We start from the raw sequence: 20,757 nt of genomic DNA on the forward strand, positions 1-20,757 counted from the left end.
AAAACAGAGTAAAGCAGGTTAAGAACATGGGCTCTAGGAACTTCCCTGGTGGTCCAATGGTTAAGACTCCATGCTTTCACTGCAGAGGCCACAGGTTCAATCCCTGGTCAGGAAACTAAGATCCCACATGCCCTGTGGCACAGCCAAAGGAAAAAAAAAAAAGAGCATGGGCTCTGGACTTAGACTCTTGAGTTCAGAAGTCCAATCCTACATATTAGCTTTGTAACTTGGACAAGTTATTAAATTCTTTGTGCCTCAGTTTCATTGCCTGCAAAATGAGAAGCAAAGCTTAAACCAGATAATAAAGGTAAAATGCTTAGCATGGTACTTTTCACATGGTAAGTGCTAAAAAAGATAGTTAGCGCCTTCATGGCCCTCAGAATGAAACCACTCTATACCTCAACGTCTAGTCTTCCCTCACCTCCCTCCTGCACAGCCTCCAGAAGAAAGAAACGCTGGTCCTTGAGATCCCAGGCATCTCCTAGCCCAATGGAGCCTTCTTCCAGGTCCCCTCCCTTCTCCAGGTGTGAAATGTTAGATGAAAAACTCATGACCAAGTCATGGCCCCTGGGTTTCCTGATCCCAGAGAAGGATACAGCTTGGGTTTCTAGATGTCCCAATTCCTTAAAGACTATCTCAGAAAAATGTTGTGAAAACCAGCCCCATCATGGTGATTCCAAAGTCCCCTCAGGTGTACCTGATGGATGCAGGGCTCCTGTTGGAGGCTCCGGAGGGCAACGAGGGCGGCCTCCTTCACATTTGGCTGGGGGTCTCCACACGCCACCTCTAGGAGCCGCTGGGGTACTTGGCACCGTAACAGCTCGTCCCCCAAACCCTCAGGCCCCAAGTTGCCCAGAGCTGATGCGGCATTGCGCCGGATACCAGCCTGAGGATCTCCAAGTAGCTGGGTCATACCGGGCACCGCAGCCGCCAGGGCAGGCCCCAGGGGACCAGCTTGGTAGGCGGCATTGCCCACAGCAAAGCTGGCACCACGCCGCACAGCAGGGTCTTTGTCTCCAAGCCCCAGCAGCAAAAGGTTGAGCAGTCCTAGCTGGCTCTGCAGGGCCCCACGCAGGGCTCCGCTGTGCTGGAGCAAGTGTCCCAGAAGCCCGTAAGTACGGGCCCGCACAGAATTCTCTGGGTGGCCCAGGAGGCTGCGCAGGGGCCGATAGGATTCATCGGGGCCAGCCAGGAGTTCTTGGATAAAGGACAAATGGCTGGGAGACAGTACCCGAGCGGTGTGGGCCAGGAGGGAGAGAAGGTCAGAGGTCAGCAGCGGCTGGTCACCCAGGAGGGCAGCTGAGAGGAATGAGATGGTGGTTGTAGGGCAGGCGGCTACTGTGCTCACAAACTGGTTGAGAGAGGGGGGCTCAGAGAGGGCCAGGCGTGTGAGCAGACTGATGGGCAGCTCGGCTTGTGTCAGTGGAAGATGGTGGCGGCAGACCTGGAGTAGGGGGAGGGGTGCAGGGAGAGGGAGAATACACTGCAGCAAGATACTGAGACGGAGCCCACAATCTGGGAGAGAGAAAAGCCAAACTCTGGTGAGAATACCACAGAAAGCCGGAAGACCTGAGCCACAGCACCGCACGTGAGACACAACGTGGAGCGCAGGAGAACAGGTCCTTCCCAAGTCCATGCCTTGCTCTGCAAGGACTTAGTCTCTCTGCTTCAGAGACCCGTTCACTGCTTAATGCCAACAATTTCCAAGGAAGTGATTCCCAGCTGAGGAGCTGAGTCTCCAGGGCCTAGACTAAGATATCTGCCCCACTGGGTTCCAAGTGAATCCAGATATCGGACTGATGGAGAGAAGAGGCACCAGCCCAGCTCCAACCACATGCCTCTGTTCAGGCCCGAATGCTTTCTCCACTCAACTCTTAGACCAAGCCAGGTGCTGCACTCCTACAGGGGCCTGCGAGAGCCCTGGAGCTGTCGGGAAGTGAATTTGAGTACACAGGGTTGGGCCACCTTCCTCTCCCACGTTCCTGCCTGGGTAGCTTCCCCAGTACCTGCAGCAGGTGGGCTGTGACTTCTGAGTCTGTGAGGTCAGCCAAGACACCTTCAAGGAGGTCAGCGTCCACATCCAGGGCGAAGGGGAAGCAGAGGAGCTGGCAGACAGAGAGCACCACAACGGGGAGAAACTCAGGCCCCTGAGGCCTAAGGAGGGGAGAGTGGAAGGATATACTCAGTCTGGTGCACCCACCCTTTAGCTTTCTTCCCCCGACTCTTCTCAAATTCCCTAGTCCAGCTCTCCTTCCCCAACCTCAGTAATCCCATTTCTTGCCTCATAGCTCAAGCTGTCAGCTCTTTCTCTCCTGCCTTCCCCTCCTCCTCCCCCCAACAGCCAACATTGAATTTTCTGGTCTCCCTCCTCTAGCTCCAACTCACGCCTGGGTCAGGTGATGCAGGAAGCTGGGTGAAAGCAGATGCTTCAGGGTGGACATGAGGATACTTCCACGCTGAGACAGGTGGCTCAGGCATAACTGGGGTTCCTGGGTAAAGGTGGCCATGGCCAGGCTCAGCAGGGCTGCCATGCCTGGAAACACCAAGAATGGAGACCCAGTGGAGCAGGCAAGAGGTCAGGATGCCACTGCGTCCCCAAAGCTCTCAGGGCTACCCCCTGTTCAGTCCCTTCCCTGTCCTTGAGCAGCTCCAGCACAGACTCTGCCACCCTCTCCCCAGGCGGCAGCAGCAGTAGCCACCTCCATGGGCTAACCCAGTTCTAGGCTGTTTCCCCTTGAAGAGGAATCAACACACTGGCCCGACAAGAGGGGCCGTGCTGTTGGAAAGATACCTTGGGGTGAGATCAGCGTCCAGTCTGGCTCTAGGCTTTGTGGACTGGACGGTGACAGCTCCTCTTCCTGTACAGATGCCCCCTCAGGGAGCCTCAGCACCATGGAGAAGCGGTGCCACAGAACGGTCCACATTTCTGAGCTAGCCACGACCCTTACTGGATTACCCTTCCCCTGCTAGAGACAAAATTGAATGAGGGTAAACGAGGAGGTCCAAGACAGGAGTCAAAACGCCTTTTTTCACTCTTGTCCCTGACCTATGAGGAAGAGGAGTCCCAGAAATAATTCCTTCTCTTTTCCCACCTAGGATTTCTCTGTTGTCCCAGTTCCCTCGCTTATCACATCTTAACCCCTGACCTCTCAACCCATGTGTATGTCTACTGGAAACCAGGGAATTACAACTTTCTTCCCACTGAATCCCAAGGGATGTAGCTGAATGGTTCCCCTTAAAGGGTCCGTACTGACAGCAGATGGGTCCCATTTAAGGCCATCACAGGCGGTGTGAGAGGATAGGTGACTGTGTTGCTTCTTCCTTCCTATTGGCCAGTGGCTCCCCAAAGCAGCTCTCCTTACTTCCCATCCGTCCTAGGATGCAGCTGTACCTGGGTGAGCAGCTGCAGCAGAAGCATGAGGAGGCCATCATAGAATCCACAGCCACCTGGTGGAGTCAGCCGGACCTGTCGGAGAGAGGTAGGAGGAGAGCAGATCTGAGAGGGGTGAGGTGACCACACAGGCCTGTGCTCCCAACTCCAAGTCAGGCACAGGAGTTCTTCTTCAGCCTGGTGTAGTGGGGAGAGTTCTTTTGGACTTAGAAGTCTTGGCTCCTGCCTATTCGTTCAATGACTAACTCTGTCCTAAAGACACACAGTCAGTAGGGTGAGCAGGCAGACAAACCATCAGAGTTTAGGAAGATGCTTTTGCTACACGAGAGGCTGTGAGTGAGGGCTGTGGAGCGGGAACGGGACACAGCTGAGAGTGCTAACTCTGCCTCCTGGAGGTAGGAAACTGATGGGATTAAAAGTTTAAAAGGGAGATGAGGGGGAGTGAGGGAGATGCAAGAGGGAAGAAGTATGGGGACATATGTATATGTGTACAACTGATTCACTTTGTTATAAAGCAGAAACTAACACACCATTGTAAAGCAATTATACTCCAATAAAGATGTTAAATAAATAAATAAAATTAAAAAAAAATAAAATAAAAGGGAGATGAGGAAGGGAGAGGTCAAAGCTCCCATAAAGGCAGGTCGTGAGAGACCACAGTGAACTTTGGAAATGTTAATTCTTTGGTGGAGCAGGATTAGAGAGCCCAGAGGGAACAGATGAGCTTTGAGTAGCCTGCTAACCAATTTAGACATTAACCCAGAAACCGTGGGAAGCCACTGAGGACTTACACAAGCTCCACATGGGCGAGATTTTTGTGTCTCTCCTTTCACTACTGTATTCTCAAAGCCGAGAATAGTGCCTGGTACTCACTATTATATTTATGTGTGAAATAATTACTGGTTGAACAAATGGGCAGGTTTTCCTTTAAGAAAGCTCACTTTGGTGGCAGTGAAGAAAATGGACTGGAGAGGAGAGAGGCTGGAAGGGAGATCCTTCAGGAGGCAAGTGCCAGAGGGAGGGAGGGAGAGAGAGAGAGACACACACAGACACACACACACACACACACACACACACACAGACACACACACAGACACACACACACAGACACACAGACACAGACACACACACACACACACACACACGCTGCCTCCCCCTCCCCCTCCCCCATCAGAGGTCCTGCAAGTTAACAACAAACCTAAAGCCCTAACAGTCTGGACTCAGAGGGATCTATTATCCGAGGGCAGAAGGATAGGACAGGAAAGACGCCTTGATTTTCTCACACTCCTTAGTTTACTCTAGGCTTGCTGGCATTTCAGTCTTTCTCCCTGAATGCAGATCTTATTTGACTCAGAGAAAATGCGTGTCTGCATTCCCTGGTAGAGCTCACCTCCGCAGGGGCGGACAGGGCATGTGTGGCAGCTGCAATCCACTCCACAGGCTGGAGGTCAAAAGTCACCCCTTGCTGACCAAGCTGTCCCAACAGACAGGCTGCTGCGCTCTGTGGAGAGTTAGACAAGGTGGCGGAATGTCCGCATCTGAATGGTACTCGGGACAGGCAGAGAGGATTTATTTCTTTGTCCTGGTCCAGAAGAATGCCTCACAAACAGCTGCAAATTAGGAAATGACTCTCCTGCTTGCAGAAGGGTGGGATGATAGGGTGAAAAGTGGAGGAAGATGAAGGTTGAAAACTCACCACAAGAGAGACGACGTGTGAATGGGTAAAGACAGTAGCAACCTCACTGCCTAGCTTCTCCATTCTGGAATAAAGAGATACATCAAGGCTGCTGCCCTCACAGAAACCCTCACAACCTCTGTCCCAATCCCTCCTAAGGATAGGCTGTAGGGTGTCACTCCCCACAATCCATGTCTGGGTGAGCTATGTGGGTGGAAGATTTCAGTGGAGAGACGCTGCTTTATGACTCACCCAGAAGGCAGATCTTGGAGGTGAAGGACAAGAAGGGAGAGGAGGTACAGTGTCACTTCAGCAGACTCTTCCCAATCCACTACCTTTACCTACAAAGGAAACCCGAGATACCAGAGGCTCCTCTGATTGAGATGGTGGGGCCCCCAAGAGATGCCCACTCGTGCTGCTGGCCTACCTTGCCCTGGACCAACTTCCACAGTGACTCCAAGGCCAGAGGCTCTTGCCCTAGAAGACGGCACAGGGGCTCACTGACGTGGCAGCAGGAGTAGAGAACCTAAAGGGAGTGGGAAGGAGTCTGTCAGGGAGGCTCCTAGATTGAAAGGCTCCTAGATTGAAAGGCTCAGCTGAAAGCAGGCTAGCCTCTCGACAGATCTAGTATCCACAACTAGGGATATTAGAGAAATTCAGGCCACTTGTGCCTCTTGCTGAAAGACTGTGAGATGTGGACACTTCTCGATTCTGCTGAGGACTGGCTGACAGTAGGGCCATCTCAGCTGAACAATTTTAAAAGCAGAAAGGGGTCCTCCAAGGGGGGAGTCTCTCATTTCTCTCAGTGTCTCTTTCTCTCTCTCTTAGTCCTTGGGGTAAAAAAGAAGTCTGAAAGGCCAAGAGTTAATGGGCAGGCAGTACCTTGAGAAGGTGTAGGCACAGGATGGGATCCTGCAGGCCAGAGATGAGGGATGACCTCAGTTGGTTGCTGTCTTCAGTGAGTTGGTTTGCCAAATGCCGGGAGATCTGTAGAGACATACCTGAAGACTCAATCCCATTCCCATTATTCCAATCCCATTCCTCTCATATCTCCAACTAATCAGGACTCTCAACCCCCTGCTAGCCACTCTTCCCCAGATTCACCAGGAACCTCAGCCCCCATTCCATTCCCAGTCTTTATGGCCAGTGGAGAACCAAAAGGCAAGGCCTAGTTAAGTCCCACTGCCGGCAGGAAAGTGCCGGGAGGAAAGTGTTGCTAGCCAAAAGGGAGCAGGAAATCTGAATCTTGAACCCTTGAGGAAGCATCACTGGTGGCTTCAGATCAGCTACCCCCCCACACGGGCAGTTTGTCACTGAGCTCTCTAATCAGCTGGCCAAGGGCTCTGGGATTTTGGCTACATCATGTTCTACAAGTGGCTCAAACCTAGTGGGAGCATCTGTTTCTGGAAGTACTGAGTAAAGGGAGGCATAAAAGCTTGTTTTTCTGCCTTTCTGAAAAGCTGGGCCAGCCTCCCCTACTCTGGCAACAGGGAGGACAGGAACAAAAAAATTGTAGCTCAGACCTGCTCCTTGGCTTCCCAGCAGCCAGGTAGCCCCACAGGAGCAGTGCATAAGGCTGCCAGTGCCGAGGACAGGGCTCCAGGCAGATCCTCACTCTGCTCCCGAAGCGGCTGGCTCACCTCGGGGGCTCCTGCGAGAAAGGCAAAGAACGCAGGAAGGCGTTGGTTGTTTAAGATTCCCCATTCTTTCTCTCAGTTCATAGTTATTTAACACTCACTAAATGCCAGGCCTATTCTAGGTAATGGCAGGAGAAAGAGCAGAGCTGGACCTACTCAACAAGTAGGTTGAGAGAACCTTACCTTCCCATTCCAGTTACCTGGGGGGCTGTGGAAAGGGAGCTGTGGAACTGTCAAGCCATGAAGGAGCCCATCCAACACAGCCCGCTGTGTGGTCATCAGGCTGGAGTAGAAAGCTCTGGAGATGGTCCAGCTGTTCCCATCCATGGCTTCACACAGAACAGTAAAGCACTAAGGGAGACAAGGCAGGGTTAACAGCAGGCACATCAGAAAACTGACTGGACTTAGCATAAGGAGCAGGAGTGCCCGGAGAACCTGAGAAAGGAGGAGAGAAACCCAGGGGGACCAGCTGATGGACTCTTAAGGATTCCTCACACAGAAAGTGCCATATATCTGCCTTCACATTTCAAGGACAGGAATTTTAGGTGTCAATCCTTTTATTCTGATCAGCTGCTCCCTAGATGATGTTTCTCAAAGTATTATCTGTGGACCCTGAGTATAAGAATTCCTGGGGATTCATGGGTCTTTCCCAACCCAGTCTTATTGATTCAGAATTTTGAGAGGTGGGGAATTTATTCCAAACTCCCCATGCTACTCAGTGCACAGTGACATATGAGAAGTGCTGACCAATAATGTGAGTCACTACTGGCCAAAATGTACGTTAGATGTTAAAAGTTTCCTTACCGGAAAGGGTGAGGGATGTTAAAATGGGCTCTCAGAAGAGAAGAGACTGGGCTTCCCTGGTGGCGCAGTGGTTAAGAATCTGCCTGCCAATGCAGGGGACACGGGTTCGAGCCCTGGTCCGGGAAGATCCCACGTGCTGGGGAGCAACTAAGCCCAAGCACCACAACTACTGAGCCTGTGCTCTAGGGCCCGTGCTCCACAACAAGAGAAGCCACTGTAATGAGAAGCCCGCGTACCGCAGCAAAGAGTAGCCCCCGCTCGCCGCAACTAGAGAAAGCCTGTGCGCAGCAATGAAGACCCAATGCAGCCAAAAATAAATAAATTTATTTAAAAAAAAGAAAAGACTGAATGGACTGCTAGCTGCTAGCTGGAAGTAGGAATGTAGCCCAAATCTGTGCTCCCAGTTTCCAGTCTGAACAACGTCCAGGCAATTTCTTCCCTCCTTGAACATGTTCCTCTCTGTCTCCTCTGAGATCAGTCAGAACTCAACTATTTTCTCTTTCAAGCCTCCCTTCCCATCCCTCACCTCCAGAGTCCAGGAGAGAGAACCCACATAGGTTACTAGTCTGTAGGACAAACAAGATTGGGAATACTAGCTGATCTGTAAGTCTATTCAAGAAGAAATACTTCTATTTGTGGTTCCCTAAAATAGGCCACACTGCTTAATGCCTCTGGGCTTTAATATAGGTTGCTCTTTCTACCCGGAATGTCCTCCCGACTTTCCTGCCTCATCCACCTGGCAAACTTCTGTTCATTCTTCAAATCCTAGCAGAGATGATTTCCTCCTTCAAGATTTCTTCTATGACTCTTAGGGACTTCCCTGGCGGTCCAGTGGTTAAGACTCCATGCTTCCACTGCAGGGGGCACGGGTTCAATCCCTGGTCAGGGAACTAAGATCCCACATACTGCGTGGGGGGTCCAAAAAAAAAAAAGATTTCTTCTATGACCCTCCAAGTAGTGTTAGTCTTCTTCAGTGGTGCTTCTACATTTTACATGAAGTTCTAATGTACTTTTCACACTGTTGTCCTTGATCACATCTCTCCTATTAGACTAGCCCTGATCCCTTGAAGATGGGGACTTTCTCTTACTCAGATGGCATATGACACATAGCTGGCATTCAACAAACATTTGTTGTATTACCTCGATCTAACCCTACAGAGCCATAAGAAAGAGGATGGGAGAAACACAGGGAAAACCACAGACAGAAATCTGGAAGGAAGGGCAGATTACCATAAGGCTGTCCCTCCGCAAAGTCTGCTCAGAGTCATCTGGTTGGGCCAGTAGTTTCCCCAAGAGCTCCAGAAAGAGGTTGGCAGCTTCCTGAAATACCTGTAGGCTAGGAAAAAAATGAGTCCGTGGTTTCTTCTCATCTCTCTACTAAAAGCCCACATGTTGTGAATGGGTCCGTTCAGGGCAGGTAGGAGAATCTCTGCAAAGGAACACATCAGAGTGCTCTCTCTCCTCTCCCCTCACACACACACACAGTTGCACATACATACCTCCAGGCCTCTTTGTCATTTTCTCTAGCTTATTCACACCCTGAGCCTTCCATTTAGTGTGACTGCTAACGCTTAGAACCTGAAGTTCCGTGCGCAAACTTGGAGGTGTCTCGGGGTCCTTAAGAGGACTAGGTGGACTCTAAGAGGTCACTCAGCTGACCCCTAAACCTGGCACAAATCATGGCTTCTCCTTACTTAGCCTCTTCCTAATGGGGATGGGAAGAAATGGGGGTAGAAACTGAAGCCAAACTGGCCAACAGAGCAAAATGCCTCTCATCCCACCTGTCACCCGTCTGGCTCCTCTCCAGATTGAAGGTGCAGGCAAAGTAGGCCTGAATCACAGCCATCAGGTCCCGTAAGAAGGTCCCATACCAACGCTGCTGCCAGGGAAGAGGACAGAGAGTTAGGGCAACGTAGGGGATGGAAACAAAGACTAAGGGAAAAGTGTGTCAGACATCCAGTCAGGCTGAGCAAACAGAAAGGGACAGAGGGAAGAGGGTGTTTGGACAGAGAGAGGAGATCCAGAGGTAACAAAGTGGCGGCCGACAGGCTGTAAACAGCCAGAAAATGTGTCTTGTTTGGGCCTGAACAGCATTTTGGAGTTTAGGAGGTTCTATTTTTCAAAATAGCTCAAATTCTTCTCTAAATTCCTTAAAAACTCTCAAGACTAACACTCATCAGCAGAGTGCAGCTTCCAGCCGCCAAGCCTTGGCCACATTAAACATTTCTGCATTCCGGCCTTTCAGCTCAGCTGCGTCGGGACACAGCACAGGGACGTGGACACTGAGACTCACTCCTAGCTCTCCCGCTTATCATCTCCATTACCACTGACAAGGCAGTGCCCGTGTGTGAGTTAGTTAATCTCTGAATTTCAGTACCCTGCTCTATAAAATCAGGCCTGTAAAGCCTAGGATTTTACCTTTCAAAACACAGTGCTCTGGGCATCCCTGGTGGCGCAGTGGTTGAGAGTCTGCCTGCCAATGCAGGGGACGTGGGTTCGTGCCCCAGTCCAGGAAGATCCCACATGCCACGGAGCGGCTGGGCCCGTGAGCCATGGCCGCTGAGCCTGCGTGTCCGGAGCCTGTGCTCCGCAACGGGAGAGGTCACAACAGTGAGAGGCCCGCGTACCGCAAAAACAAACAAACAAACAAACAAAAAACACAGTGCTTTAAATATTGGGAAATTGCACATAAAAATCTGGATTTCTAGCTTTTCTTGGAAAACTGCAGGATCTGGCACCACTGAGCCCGTATTCCCCCCTAACAACAGTGAGCTGGCGCTGAGGAGAGGATGCCCCGTTCCGACTGAGCACGAGATCTCAGTTTCTCACATTCCCACTGATTCATATAGTCACACACAGTCTACTTCACTGATGACATTATCTGCCTGGCCTCGGAAGGCATGAGAATTTGCAATTCATGATCTACTAACTAGAGAGGAGGAGAAGAAAAGAAAAGGCAGTTGGGCCAAATAGAGATGGCAATTCAAAGAAAAGAAGTGCAAAGAGAAGAAATTCTGCTAAGTCTTGAGAGGCTCCTGGCACAGCGCTTACCTGCTGGATACTGCTGCTCTCCTGGCTGTGTCGGAGGAGGCTGAGCAGCAGCCGGGGCAGCCCTGCCCCTCGGCAGAAGGAGTACAAGGAAACAGAGTCACCACCGCAGCTGGACAGAAGACTGCTCAGGACCCGGAGCACAGGAAGGATATGGGAAGCGCCCTCCAGCACGCCTTTCAGGATCTGGGTGACACAAGGGAAAGAGACAGTAATCGATATTATGAGAGGTAAAAGAAGGAAAGTCACAGATACCAAGTGTCCCCAAGATGTTGACAAAGCAGACCAAATGTTCTCATTCCTTTCTTTGGGAATCTAAAACCCAGAAAAGGAGAACAAAGAAACAGGGAAAGTGTACCAGGAAAGGGGAATATAGATGGCCAGGTCACCTGACTTAGAGGTGACCAAACCGGGGGGAGGGGGGAACACCTCCCCTCAGTCAGTGACAGACCCAGTGACATTCCTATCTGCTCCCTCCCTTCTCCAGCCCTTCACCTTAAAACAAAATGAAACCACACACACACATTTCTGAAAATTAAAAACAATGGGCACAAAACAATGTTGATCAACTCCAGATAGACAAAACAATATTATTCAACTCTAGATCAGGGGTTGACAAAATATGACCTGCAGGCCAGATCCTACCTACCACTTATTTTTATACAGGACAGTATTATATTTTTAAATGGTTATTTTTTAAAAGGTTATTCTTCAAAAGAAGACTAACGTTTACATCAAGTGCTTTACAATATGCTACTCACTGTTCTGAATCTGTTCACTTATTTACTCACTTAATCTTTACAATAACCCCAGTGATTGTAAAGTAAATACAATTACCCATTTTATAGACGAGGAGACTGAAGCTTCTAGATAGGTTAAGTAAGTAGTCAATAATCACACACAGTAGTTTGGCTGGAATTCTAACTCAGAAAGTTTTACCCTGGAGGCAGAGTTGTTAACCTTTTTCCCCACTGAAAAATTATCCAACACAAGGAGGACAGATAAGGGCCAAAAGAGAGGTGCAGGGTGCCAAGGTAATTAAAGAGCGAAAGGAGAGTCTTTTCAACAAATGATGCTGGGATGATTACATAACCACATGCGAAAAGATGAACTTATATCCCTACCTCACGATATATACAAAAATCAACTCATAATGGGTCAGAGACCTAAATGTCAGAGCTAAAAGTCTAGAAAGCTTTTTTTTTACGCGGGCCTCTCACTGTTGTGGCCTCTCCCGTTGCGGAGCACAGGCTCCGGATGCGCAGGCTCAGCGGTCATGGCTCACGGGCCCAGCCGCTCCGCGGCATGTGGGATCTTCCCAGACCGGGGCACAAACCCGTGTCCCCTGCATCGGCAGGCAGACTCTCAACCACTGCGCCACCAGGGAAGCCCTAGAAAGCTTTTAGAAAAAACACAGGAGAAAATCTTCAAGACTTTGGGTTTAAAAAAGATTTCTCAGATACAACACCACAAGTATAATCCACAAAGGAAAAAAATGGTAACTGGACTTCAAAATTTAAAAGCTTTGTGCTTCAAAAGACATTCTTATGAGAATAAAAAGACATATTAGAGACTGGGAGAAAATATTTGCAAATCATACATCTGATAAAGGTCTTGTATCCAGAAGATACAGAGAATTCTTACAACTCAAGTAGAAAACAACCCAACTTAAAAATGAGCCAAAGAAATGATTAGATATTTCACCAAAGAAGAAATATTAATACAAATGTCTGATAAGCACATGAGAAGATGCTCACATTAGTCATTAGCAAAATGTGAATTAAAATGGCAATGAGATACTATTTCACACTCTCTAAAATGACTACACTCAGACAGACAGACAGTAATACATGTTGGCAAGGAGGTAGAGAAATGAGGACCCTCATACATTGCTGGTGAGAATGTAAAATGGTGCAGCCACTTTGGAAAATAAATAGTCCAGCAGTTTCTTAAAATCTTAAACATAAATTTACTATATGCCCCAGCAATTCCACTCCTATGCATACACCCAAGAGAAATGAAAACATATGTCCACACAAAGGCTTCCTCATGGATGTTCAAAGCAGCATTATTCATAAAAGCCAAAAACTGGAAACAATCCAAATTTCAATCAATTAGTGGAATGGATAAACAAAATGTGATATATCCGTACAGCAGAATATTAATCAGCAATGAAAAGGAATTAAGTATTGATACACGCTACAACATGAATGAACCTCAAAAACATTATGCTAAGGGTTTCCCTGGTGGCGCAGTGGTTGAGAGTCCGCCTGCCGATGCAGGGGACACGGGCTCATGCCCCAGTCTGGGAAGATTCCACATGCCGTGGAGCGACTGGGCACGTGGCCATGGCCGCTGAGCCTGCGCGTCCCGCAATGGGAGAGGCCACAACAGTGAGAGGCCCGCGTAGCGCAAAAAAAAAAAAAAAAAAATTATGCTAAGAGAAAGGAGTCAGACACAAAGACTATACATTGTATGATCATATTTATATGAAATGTTCAGAAAACACAAATATAATAGACAGAAAGTAGTCTCCTGTTACTAGGAGTGGGAATGATAATTAACTGTAAATAGTTAAGAATCATCTTATTGGGGTGATGAAAATATTCTAAAACTGAATTATGGTGATGATTTCACAACTTGGTAAATTTACTAAAAATTATTTTTTAAAACTTTAAAGAAAAAGGACTTCTTTCCAGTGGTAAACAATCTGCCTTCCAATGCAGGGGATGCGGGTGCGATCCGTGGTCGGAGAACAAAGATCCCACATGCCGCGGGGCAACTAAGCCCACGCGCCACAACTTCTGAGTCTGTGCGCCTCAATGAGAGAGCCCACGTGCTGCAAACTACAGAGCTCACGCGCCCTGGAGCCCACACGCCACAACTAGAGAGAAGCCCGCTGGCCGCAACGAAAGATCCCACATGACACAACTAAGACCTGACGCAGCCTAAATAAATAAATAAAATTTAAAAAAAAAAAAAACTTTGAAGAAAAGAGAGAGAGATGCACGCAACATACTTCGGTGAGTTCCCAGGAAAGAAGATCACCATTTCAGAGACACAAGGAAAGGCTTTGTAGGAGAGAATACTAATTATGAACACCAATTAAGCAAGACGTTATCCCCTAAAAAAGAATCTCATTCTTCTCATTAGTATACCTGCATTAGAAAATATTACACACTTAAATTGTTACATATTTTTAATTTTGTCAAAAATTTTGTGGAAATGTGTCTTCTCTCATTATAGAAGTCGTTACATGATATCCTCCATTTCTTCCTCTTGGACAACAGTGCCTAAAAAAGTTCCACCAGAAAGTTTGCTGATCCCTGCTCTAGAGGAATACTTTTCCCTTCAGAAAGAAAAACTCAAGGTCTGCTCTTTCTGTATTACTAAAGGAGGTTGGCAAATCTCCTTGAATTGAACAGACGGAGTGAAAGAGAATAGGAAAGGGACAAACTTCCTTTCTCCTTATGTCAATCAACGTTTTTTAATGCCTCATCTGTGAAAACAGTCTCCAGTTTCATCCATGGTATGCTTCTGCTGGTTACCTGCCCTCCAGCCTCATGCAGCTGACTCTGGATGCGCTGGCAGAAGTCGGGATTGCACAGCAGGGCGAGAGGGGCCTTCAGTTGGACGGGCACAGGCTCAGTGGTCTCTAGCAGGTGCCGCCACTCAGCATCATCGTTGCCTGGCTCCTGAGGCATCAGGGAGTGAAGGAGGTCAGGAGGAGTGTGTCAGGTTCAAGGGTAGTAGCTCCCAACCTGGGGAATCATGAAGTAACTGCAAAAGGCCAGTGACTCCTTTGGCACAGATGTATTTTTTTCAGCCACCCGTTTAAAAAGATAGAGTTGGCAGTAAATGAGGGGTCTTGAAAAGTCTCTTGGAGAACACTGGCAGGTGTGCATAAAAAGACACCTAGAAAGATACCCACTGCGTGGTTTATAATAAAAAAAATTGGAAACATCATAGAGCCAGTCAGTAAGGGAATAATCAACCATGGCACATACATATTAGGACATACTAAGAAGTTGTTAAAAAGACTGTAGTACTGACAATGCATCACTTATGTAGTGTGCCCACCAAAAATGCATGACTCGAATCTAATTATGCAAAAGTATCAATTTGAGGAACATTCTACAAAATAACTGACCTGTGCACCTAAAAACTATCAAGCATGAAAGACAAAGAAAGAGTAGGAACGGTTTCAGATTAAAGGAGACTAATGAAGCATAACAACTAAATGCAATGCTTAACACTGGATTGGATTGTGGACTGGGGGAAAAACATGTTTTTGCTATAAAGAACATTACCAGAGCAATTGGCAAAATCTAAATATGGACTGTAGATTAAGTAACAGAATCATATCAGTGTCAAATTCCTGACTTCTATAATTGCACTGAGGTGGTGCAAGTGCATCACCTTGATCCTAGCAAATACGCGCTAAAGTACATTTGGCAGTAAAGGGGCATGTCTGCACTTACCCTAAAATGGTTCAGAAAGATGATGTGTCCATATATAGAGAAAGAGAACCATAAAGCAAATGTGGCAGAATTTTAACAATTGGTGAATCTGGGTGAAAGGGTATATAAGAATTCTTGGTTCTATTTTCACAATTATTATTTAAGTTTGAAATGTTTTCAAAATAAAAAGTTAAAACCTTAAAAAAACAAACGATTGAAGTAGATGTAGAAAGATCTCTAGAACAGATCATGTAAGAGATGCATGAGGCAAAACGATACATATGGTATGAACTCAGTAATGTAAAAACAGCCAAACTATATATTCTATGTGGACATATATATAAATATATGTAAAAGCACAAAAAGTTAGGAAGGAGACGGACACCTCTGGGACTGAAATAAGGTTCAAGAGGGACTTTCCTTTTTACTTATGTACTCCAATTTTTGATAATTAAATGTTCAAATACTATGCAATTAAAATCTATAAATAATAAGAAAGCAATTTTTAACACAAAGGGAGTTATTCCTTGGAGGGTTGGGAATCACTGTTCTAGAAAACATCTACCAAGACCCAACATCCCATGGCAGGGACAAGGCCAGGAGGAGCCCCTAGGTCTCACCTCATTTTCTAGGTCCACTGCATCAAGGCTCTGCTGGCCCACCACCTCTGGCCTCAGCTCTGGGAATGCTTGCTCACAATCCTGGGTGATCCAGTTTTCCCTGCTAGAGGAAGCAGGGAGTAAGATGAGTTCCAGACCTGTGAGGCTTAGAGTTCATGAACTTGTCCCTCCCTCTACATCCAGGATAGGAATGAAAAATAAGCCATATAGGATTGGCTAGAGGAGACCTCCTTCTAGGATCTGGCCAGGACAGGATAGGTCCACTACACGCATATCCTTGACTGCCCTCCCACTTTGGATCTTCTTCTCAAAGCTACCTTGGCGGTTTTCACCTGTAGCTCTCAACTCAAATAATCTTCCATTTTGCGTGGAGATGATTCTTTCCTTTTCAGTTAATGAATCAATACAACTGAGACATAGAGAAAGGAAAGTTTCCACGTTTCCTGATGAATCAGGAAAGTATCAATACCTGGAATTAGGGTTCAGGCACCCAGGACTCAAGACTCCCAGGGCCCTGTCTACATTTAGGCAGTAGTGAGTGACAGGGACCATGCTGTATTTGCTTTGACTGGAGCCAAAGATCTGCAAGCGACCTCATCCTATAAATCCCTGGTTCTACCCTCCTCACCAAGGTGCAGGGGGAGCTTCTCCAGCCCTCCACTCAGCCCAGCTGCTCTTCATTTCTGAGCCTAAGACCCCAGTCAAGAGGCTTGGTTCCTGAGGAGTGGCCTTTAGTCTGGGCAGAGAGGCTGTGCCAGAAGCCACCTTGCTGGTCCTGTCCTCTTGCTCGAGGGCAGGTCCTGTGTTCTGGTGTTTCTGCGGTAAATGAGACACTGAGTCAGAACTACTTGGTTGTCATAAGGCACTATGAATCCTATTCGTGGCCCTTTCCCAACCCTAGAAAGTCACCCTCCTTCTCCAACTCCCCCAGTCACTAGCCTGGCTATGTCATACATGCCCTTCTGCCCCACACACCTTCTGCTTGGCCTCCTCAGCCATGTGCTTATAGGCTTGCCGCAAGATGTGAGATCGATTGCCCTTGGGGGCCAGACGATGCGCCTGTTGGTCCTTTAGGACCTGAAGTTCTGGGGGTAAGCGACTGGTGAATGGGGTACCCAAATCTGGGCCTGCTGACTCGGTTAATACTGCAAGGAGAGAAGAGGGGGACAGGTGATCACACTGGAGCTGCACCACTGTTTCCATTTGGCCAGAGACAACTTCAGCATCTCCAGGCTTCTGTGGAAGGAGACCCTTTTGACAAAGTGACAAAGAGGGACTGGGGTTACAAGGGAAGTGGCAAGGGTCATGCAAAGGGCTAGGGAGAAAATTCAAGCTGGTGGGAAAAGAACATATGTTGGATCCAGACGTTGGGGTCAGGGGTTGCATTGGGTAGAGTACTAGGGAAGTGCAAGAGCCCTGGGAACCCTAAGGACTCACTGATGACACGACCAGCAATAAAGGGATGATGTAACAGGTCTGGCCAGGACAGACGCTGCCGGGGGTCCTTGGTGAGCAGTCCCTGAAGGAAATTCTGTGGAGAGAAAGGATACCCCATCAGCCTTCACTTCTCCACAGGCTCTCTCAAACTCATCAGAATCGGCCAACCAAGACTCCTGAGTGCATTCTTACAACAGACTGGCTGGTCTTAATCACGCCCTCTCTAATCCTATCCTTAGGCCTCATTTCCCTGGCTGAAATCATGAACAGACCTCACTGCCTCACCTTCTGGGGAGCCCCAATTCCTGTCCATGGACATTTTGGAACCCCAAAAGTAAAACCAGAAATCTCAATGTCAACAGCTTTGTGAAGAAGTGAAAAAAAACGAAGAGAAAGAGAGGGATGTCATCTTCACAATCATCTTCAGAAAGCAAACATTCAAGGGGGTCCCAAACTGCTCACTTTGCCCTCCCTTTGACTGTGGTTTGTTTGTGCTGGGTAGGAACAAATGCACTTACAGTTAAAAGCACACTCACACGCATAAGTCATTGTGTAAAGATGTGTTTGGGAGCACTCAAAAACAAATCTTTCAGCAAGTCTTCAGATGGTGGAGGGGTGGGGAGACTGTCTGAAAAGGGTACATCTGTTATAAGGTGTCCTTGGGGAAATCCTCAATTGGGCCTGAAATAGGAATAGAAGGTACTAGTAGATTACAACCCTTGTTCTAAAACAAGGTGATCATTACACCTTGGCTCTTGCTGGAGATACCTGCATGTCTGCCCTAAGGGAGAATGTATATCTTATGTATATCACCCAATTATGCTTCCTTTGTTTAGGTTCTTTTTGATAATTATTTGGGCCACCCCCAGCTAAATAGGTTGGGGAGAAACTTGTCTCTTTTCATCTTAGATAAAATAAAGGAAAGTTATCATGAGGTTTTACCCTGGGAGAAGGCTGCATTTAAATTTTATTGAAGGCTCAAATCTTGCCCTAGATGAAAAATAAAAAAGGTCAATTCCTTTTCCTCCCTCCCCCCACCCCCACCCCGGCCTGCTGAGATTTAACTGCAAAAGACAGGCACCATCTCTATCCTCTGCCCCTAATCAGTGAGCTAGCCCCATCAGCTATGGCCATTTGGATATCTAAAGATTCTTTCAGGAAGAGGACAGCTGTGTTGGCAAATCTGGAAATCATTCGGCCATTGCATCTGATAGGAAATTAGTAGAATAGAGTGTGTGTAAAGGGACCAATATCTGTTTCTGGTGTCTTGAAATTACCTCTCCATTTTGATAAAGGACAGCCTGACCCAAGGAGGGGCTGCTACTCCCAAGTTGGGCACACCTTAGATCACCCTCCCAGAATAAGGCTCTGCAGTACAAAAGCAAGGCAGCTTGCCCCAGCTCCTGCATTAATTAAGTAACTGCAAAGTGCAGCCCCAGCTCTGGAAAAAAATTGTGGAAAAGGGAACAGGGCAGAGGGAGACAGGTTTCTGATGCAAAAGCAGTCTTTCAGTATTCATCACCTTGAAGCAAGGACTAATGGTGGGGGGCCAGCGCACAGGGTCCTTGAGAATTTGGCTGACCAGCTGAAAGATGCTCGTGGTATAGAAGGGAGGAGTGCCCACTGCCAGCTCATACAGTATGCAGCCCACAGACCAGAGGTCCGCGGTGTGGTCGTATGGTCGTTCCTCCACCAGCTCTGGAGACATGTAGAGTGGTGTGCCTTTAATGGATGTCAGCACCATCGTGTTGGTGCTCATAGCCCGGGCAAATCTGCAGTAGATGATGGAATCAAAATGGAAAAAGAAGATATTCAATAAAAACAAGAGAGACTTCCCTGGCGGCCCAGTGGTTAAGATGCTGTGCTTACACTGCAGGGGGGCGCAGGTTCGATCCCTGGTCGGGGAACTCAGATCCAGCATGCAGTGGGGCAGGGCCAAAAATTAGATAGATAAATGAATAAATAATAAACACTAGAGCTGGTCACTGTGTGAGATAGATAGACAGATAGACAGATAGAGAAATAGAGAATAATAAACTCTAGAGCTGGTCACTGCTACCTATCACTGTGCGAGATATCCCCAACCTGAACAAACAGACCATCTTCCAAGACCCAGCAGGAATCCCAGTCTCCAGCTCAGGTTCTAAAATGAGGCCCAAGGAACTCAAGCATATGATCTAAGGCTCCTTGCAGAACTGGAAGCAGAGACAGAAGGTCAGGCACCTCACCCAAAGTCACAGAGCTTTATGCCACCACCCTTGGCAAGGAGGATGTTCTGAGGCTTCATGTCGCGGTGGAGGATGCGGTGGGAATGCAGATAGTACAGGGCTGACACCAACTGGGCAGCAATGGCCTGAACCTAGGGGTCAAACAGTCAGGTGAGAGGAAGAAAGGAGAAGTCAGCGGAAGGAGTCTGCTGATGAGCCCAAAGACTCCACCCTAATACTACTACTGATGTGAACTTCTCTTCCTTCCCTTTCTTCCAGAGCTTCACAAGATACCTTCCTTAGTTCTTGCTCCCCTATTCATTCATTCTTTCATTTGTTCATTCATTCGTTCAAGGAAAATTTATTGAGTCTCACTAACTGCATGACCACATGCAAATTATCTTATGGCTCTCAGATTCATCATCTACCCATAAGGCGACAATAATGATACTACTTATTTCATAGGATCATTGTGAGGATTTAAATGAGTTAAAGCATGTAAAGTAACGTATTGCTCAGAATGGTGCCTGGCACTTAGCATTCAATATATATTAGCTGTTATTAAATAAGACAAAGTCCCCTCTCTCAAGAGAAGTAGCCAGACAAACAAACAAGACTGACAAAACAAATAAGATGATGGCTTACAAATAATGATGAATGCTTGGAAGGAAACAGAATGTTGTGACAGGAAGTCCTGAAGGGGGCCTACTTGCTAGAGTACAGAGAAATCCCCAGAATGAATATGGCTGGAGAATGTCTTCAACCAAATCCTACGGCTAACCACTGTGCCTTGGTGGTGAATCTTGCCTTAACCACAACGCTTATCCCTTCCTGCCTCTCTGGTACCACCACACTGGGCCTTCTTACCTAGAGGTGCCTAACAATAACAACAGCATTAAAAATAGCTAGATATATTGAACACTTGTGTCAGGCACTCTTTCAAACACTTTACAGGAATTAACTCATTAATCTTCACAATAGCCTTATGAGGTAGACATTATTATTATTTCCATTTTAAAATGAGGAAAGTGAGGGCAGACAGCAGAAGCAAGAAGAACTACAATCCTGTAGCCTGTGGAACAAAAACCACATTCACAGAAAGACAGACAAGATGAAAAGGCAGAGGGCTATGCACCAGATGAAGGAACAAGATAAAACGCCAGAAAAACAACTAAATGAAGTGGAGATAGGAAACTTCTCAGAAAAAGATTTCAGAATAATGATAGTGAAGATGATCCAGGAACTCGGAAAAGTAATGGAGGCAAAGATCAAGAAGATGCAAGGAATGTTTAACAAAGATCTAGAAGAATTAAAGAACAAACAAAAGAGATGAACAACACAATAAATGAAATGAAAAATACCCTAGAAGGGATCAATAGCAGAATAACTGAGGCAGAAGAACGGATAAGTGACCCGAAAGACAGAATGCTGGAATTCACTGCTGCGGAACAGAATCAAGAAAAAAGAATGAAAAGAAA

At 47.3% G+C, this 20,757-nt stretch overlaps 1 protein-coding gene across 11 annotated transcripts in view; it reads right to left on the reverse strand.

The window, feature by feature from the left end:
* The window catches only part of STK36 (serine/threonine kinase 36), a 33,267-nt gene that overhangs the window by 6,744 nt on the left and 5,766 nt on the right, over positions 1-20,757 (reverse strand). For 4 of the 11 annotated variants that reach the window (XM_067740564.1, XM_067740569.1, XM_067740563.1 and 1 more), the window contains 22 exons: positions 19,301-19,431; positions 18,595-18,844; positions 17,073-17,166; positions 16,611-16,780; positions 16,264-16,451; positions 15,636-15,738; positions 14,104-14,250; positions 10,559-10,741; positions 9,289-9,386; positions 8,738-8,843; positions 6,904-7,054; positions 6,590-6,717; positions 5,949-6,053; positions 5,494-5,592; positions 5,319-5,407; positions 5,088-5,151; positions 4,782-4,892; positions 3,392-3,466; positions 2,792-2,966; positions 2,386-2,533; positions 2,007-2,154; positions 698-1,444 (listed from right to left, as the gene is read on the reverse strand). In XM_067740564.1, the coding sequence (XP_067596665.1) occupies positions 698-1,444; positions 2,007-2,154; positions 2,386-2,533; positions 2,792-2,966; positions 3,392-3,466; positions 4,782-4,892; positions 5,088-5,151; positions 5,319-5,407; positions 5,494-5,592; positions 5,949-6,053; positions 6,590-6,717; positions 6,904-7,054; positions 8,738-8,843; positions 9,289-9,386; positions 10,559-10,741; positions 14,104-14,250; positions 15,636-15,738; positions 16,264-16,451; positions 16,611-16,780; positions 17,073-17,166; positions 18,595-18,844; positions 19,301-19,431 (3,510 nt within the window). Of the gene's footprint in view, positions 1-697; positions 1,445-2,006; positions 2,155-2,385; positions 2,534-2,791; positions 2,967-3,391; positions 3,467-4,781; positions 4,893-5,087; positions 5,152-5,318; positions 5,408-5,493; positions 5,593-5,948; positions 6,054-6,589; positions 6,718-6,903; positions 7,055-8,737; positions 8,844-9,288; positions 9,387-10,558; positions 10,742-14,103; positions 14,251-15,635; positions 15,739-16,263; positions 16,452-16,610; positions 16,781-17,072; positions 17,167-17,590; positions 18,063-18,594; positions 18,845-19,300; positions 19,432-20,757 lie in introns of those variants that run through there. The other 7 variants (XM_067740567.1, XM_067740566.1, XM_067740568.1 and 4 more) reach the window with 7 other exon arrangements.

Source organism: Pseudorca crassidens, chromosome 6, assembly GCF_039906515.1.
Source record: "Pseudorca crassidens isolate mPseCra1 chromosome 6, mPseCra1.hap1, whole genome shotgun sequence".
Lineage (NCBI taxonomy): Eukaryota > Metazoa > Chordata > Mammalia > Artiodactyla > Delphinidae > Pseudorca > Pseudorca crassidens.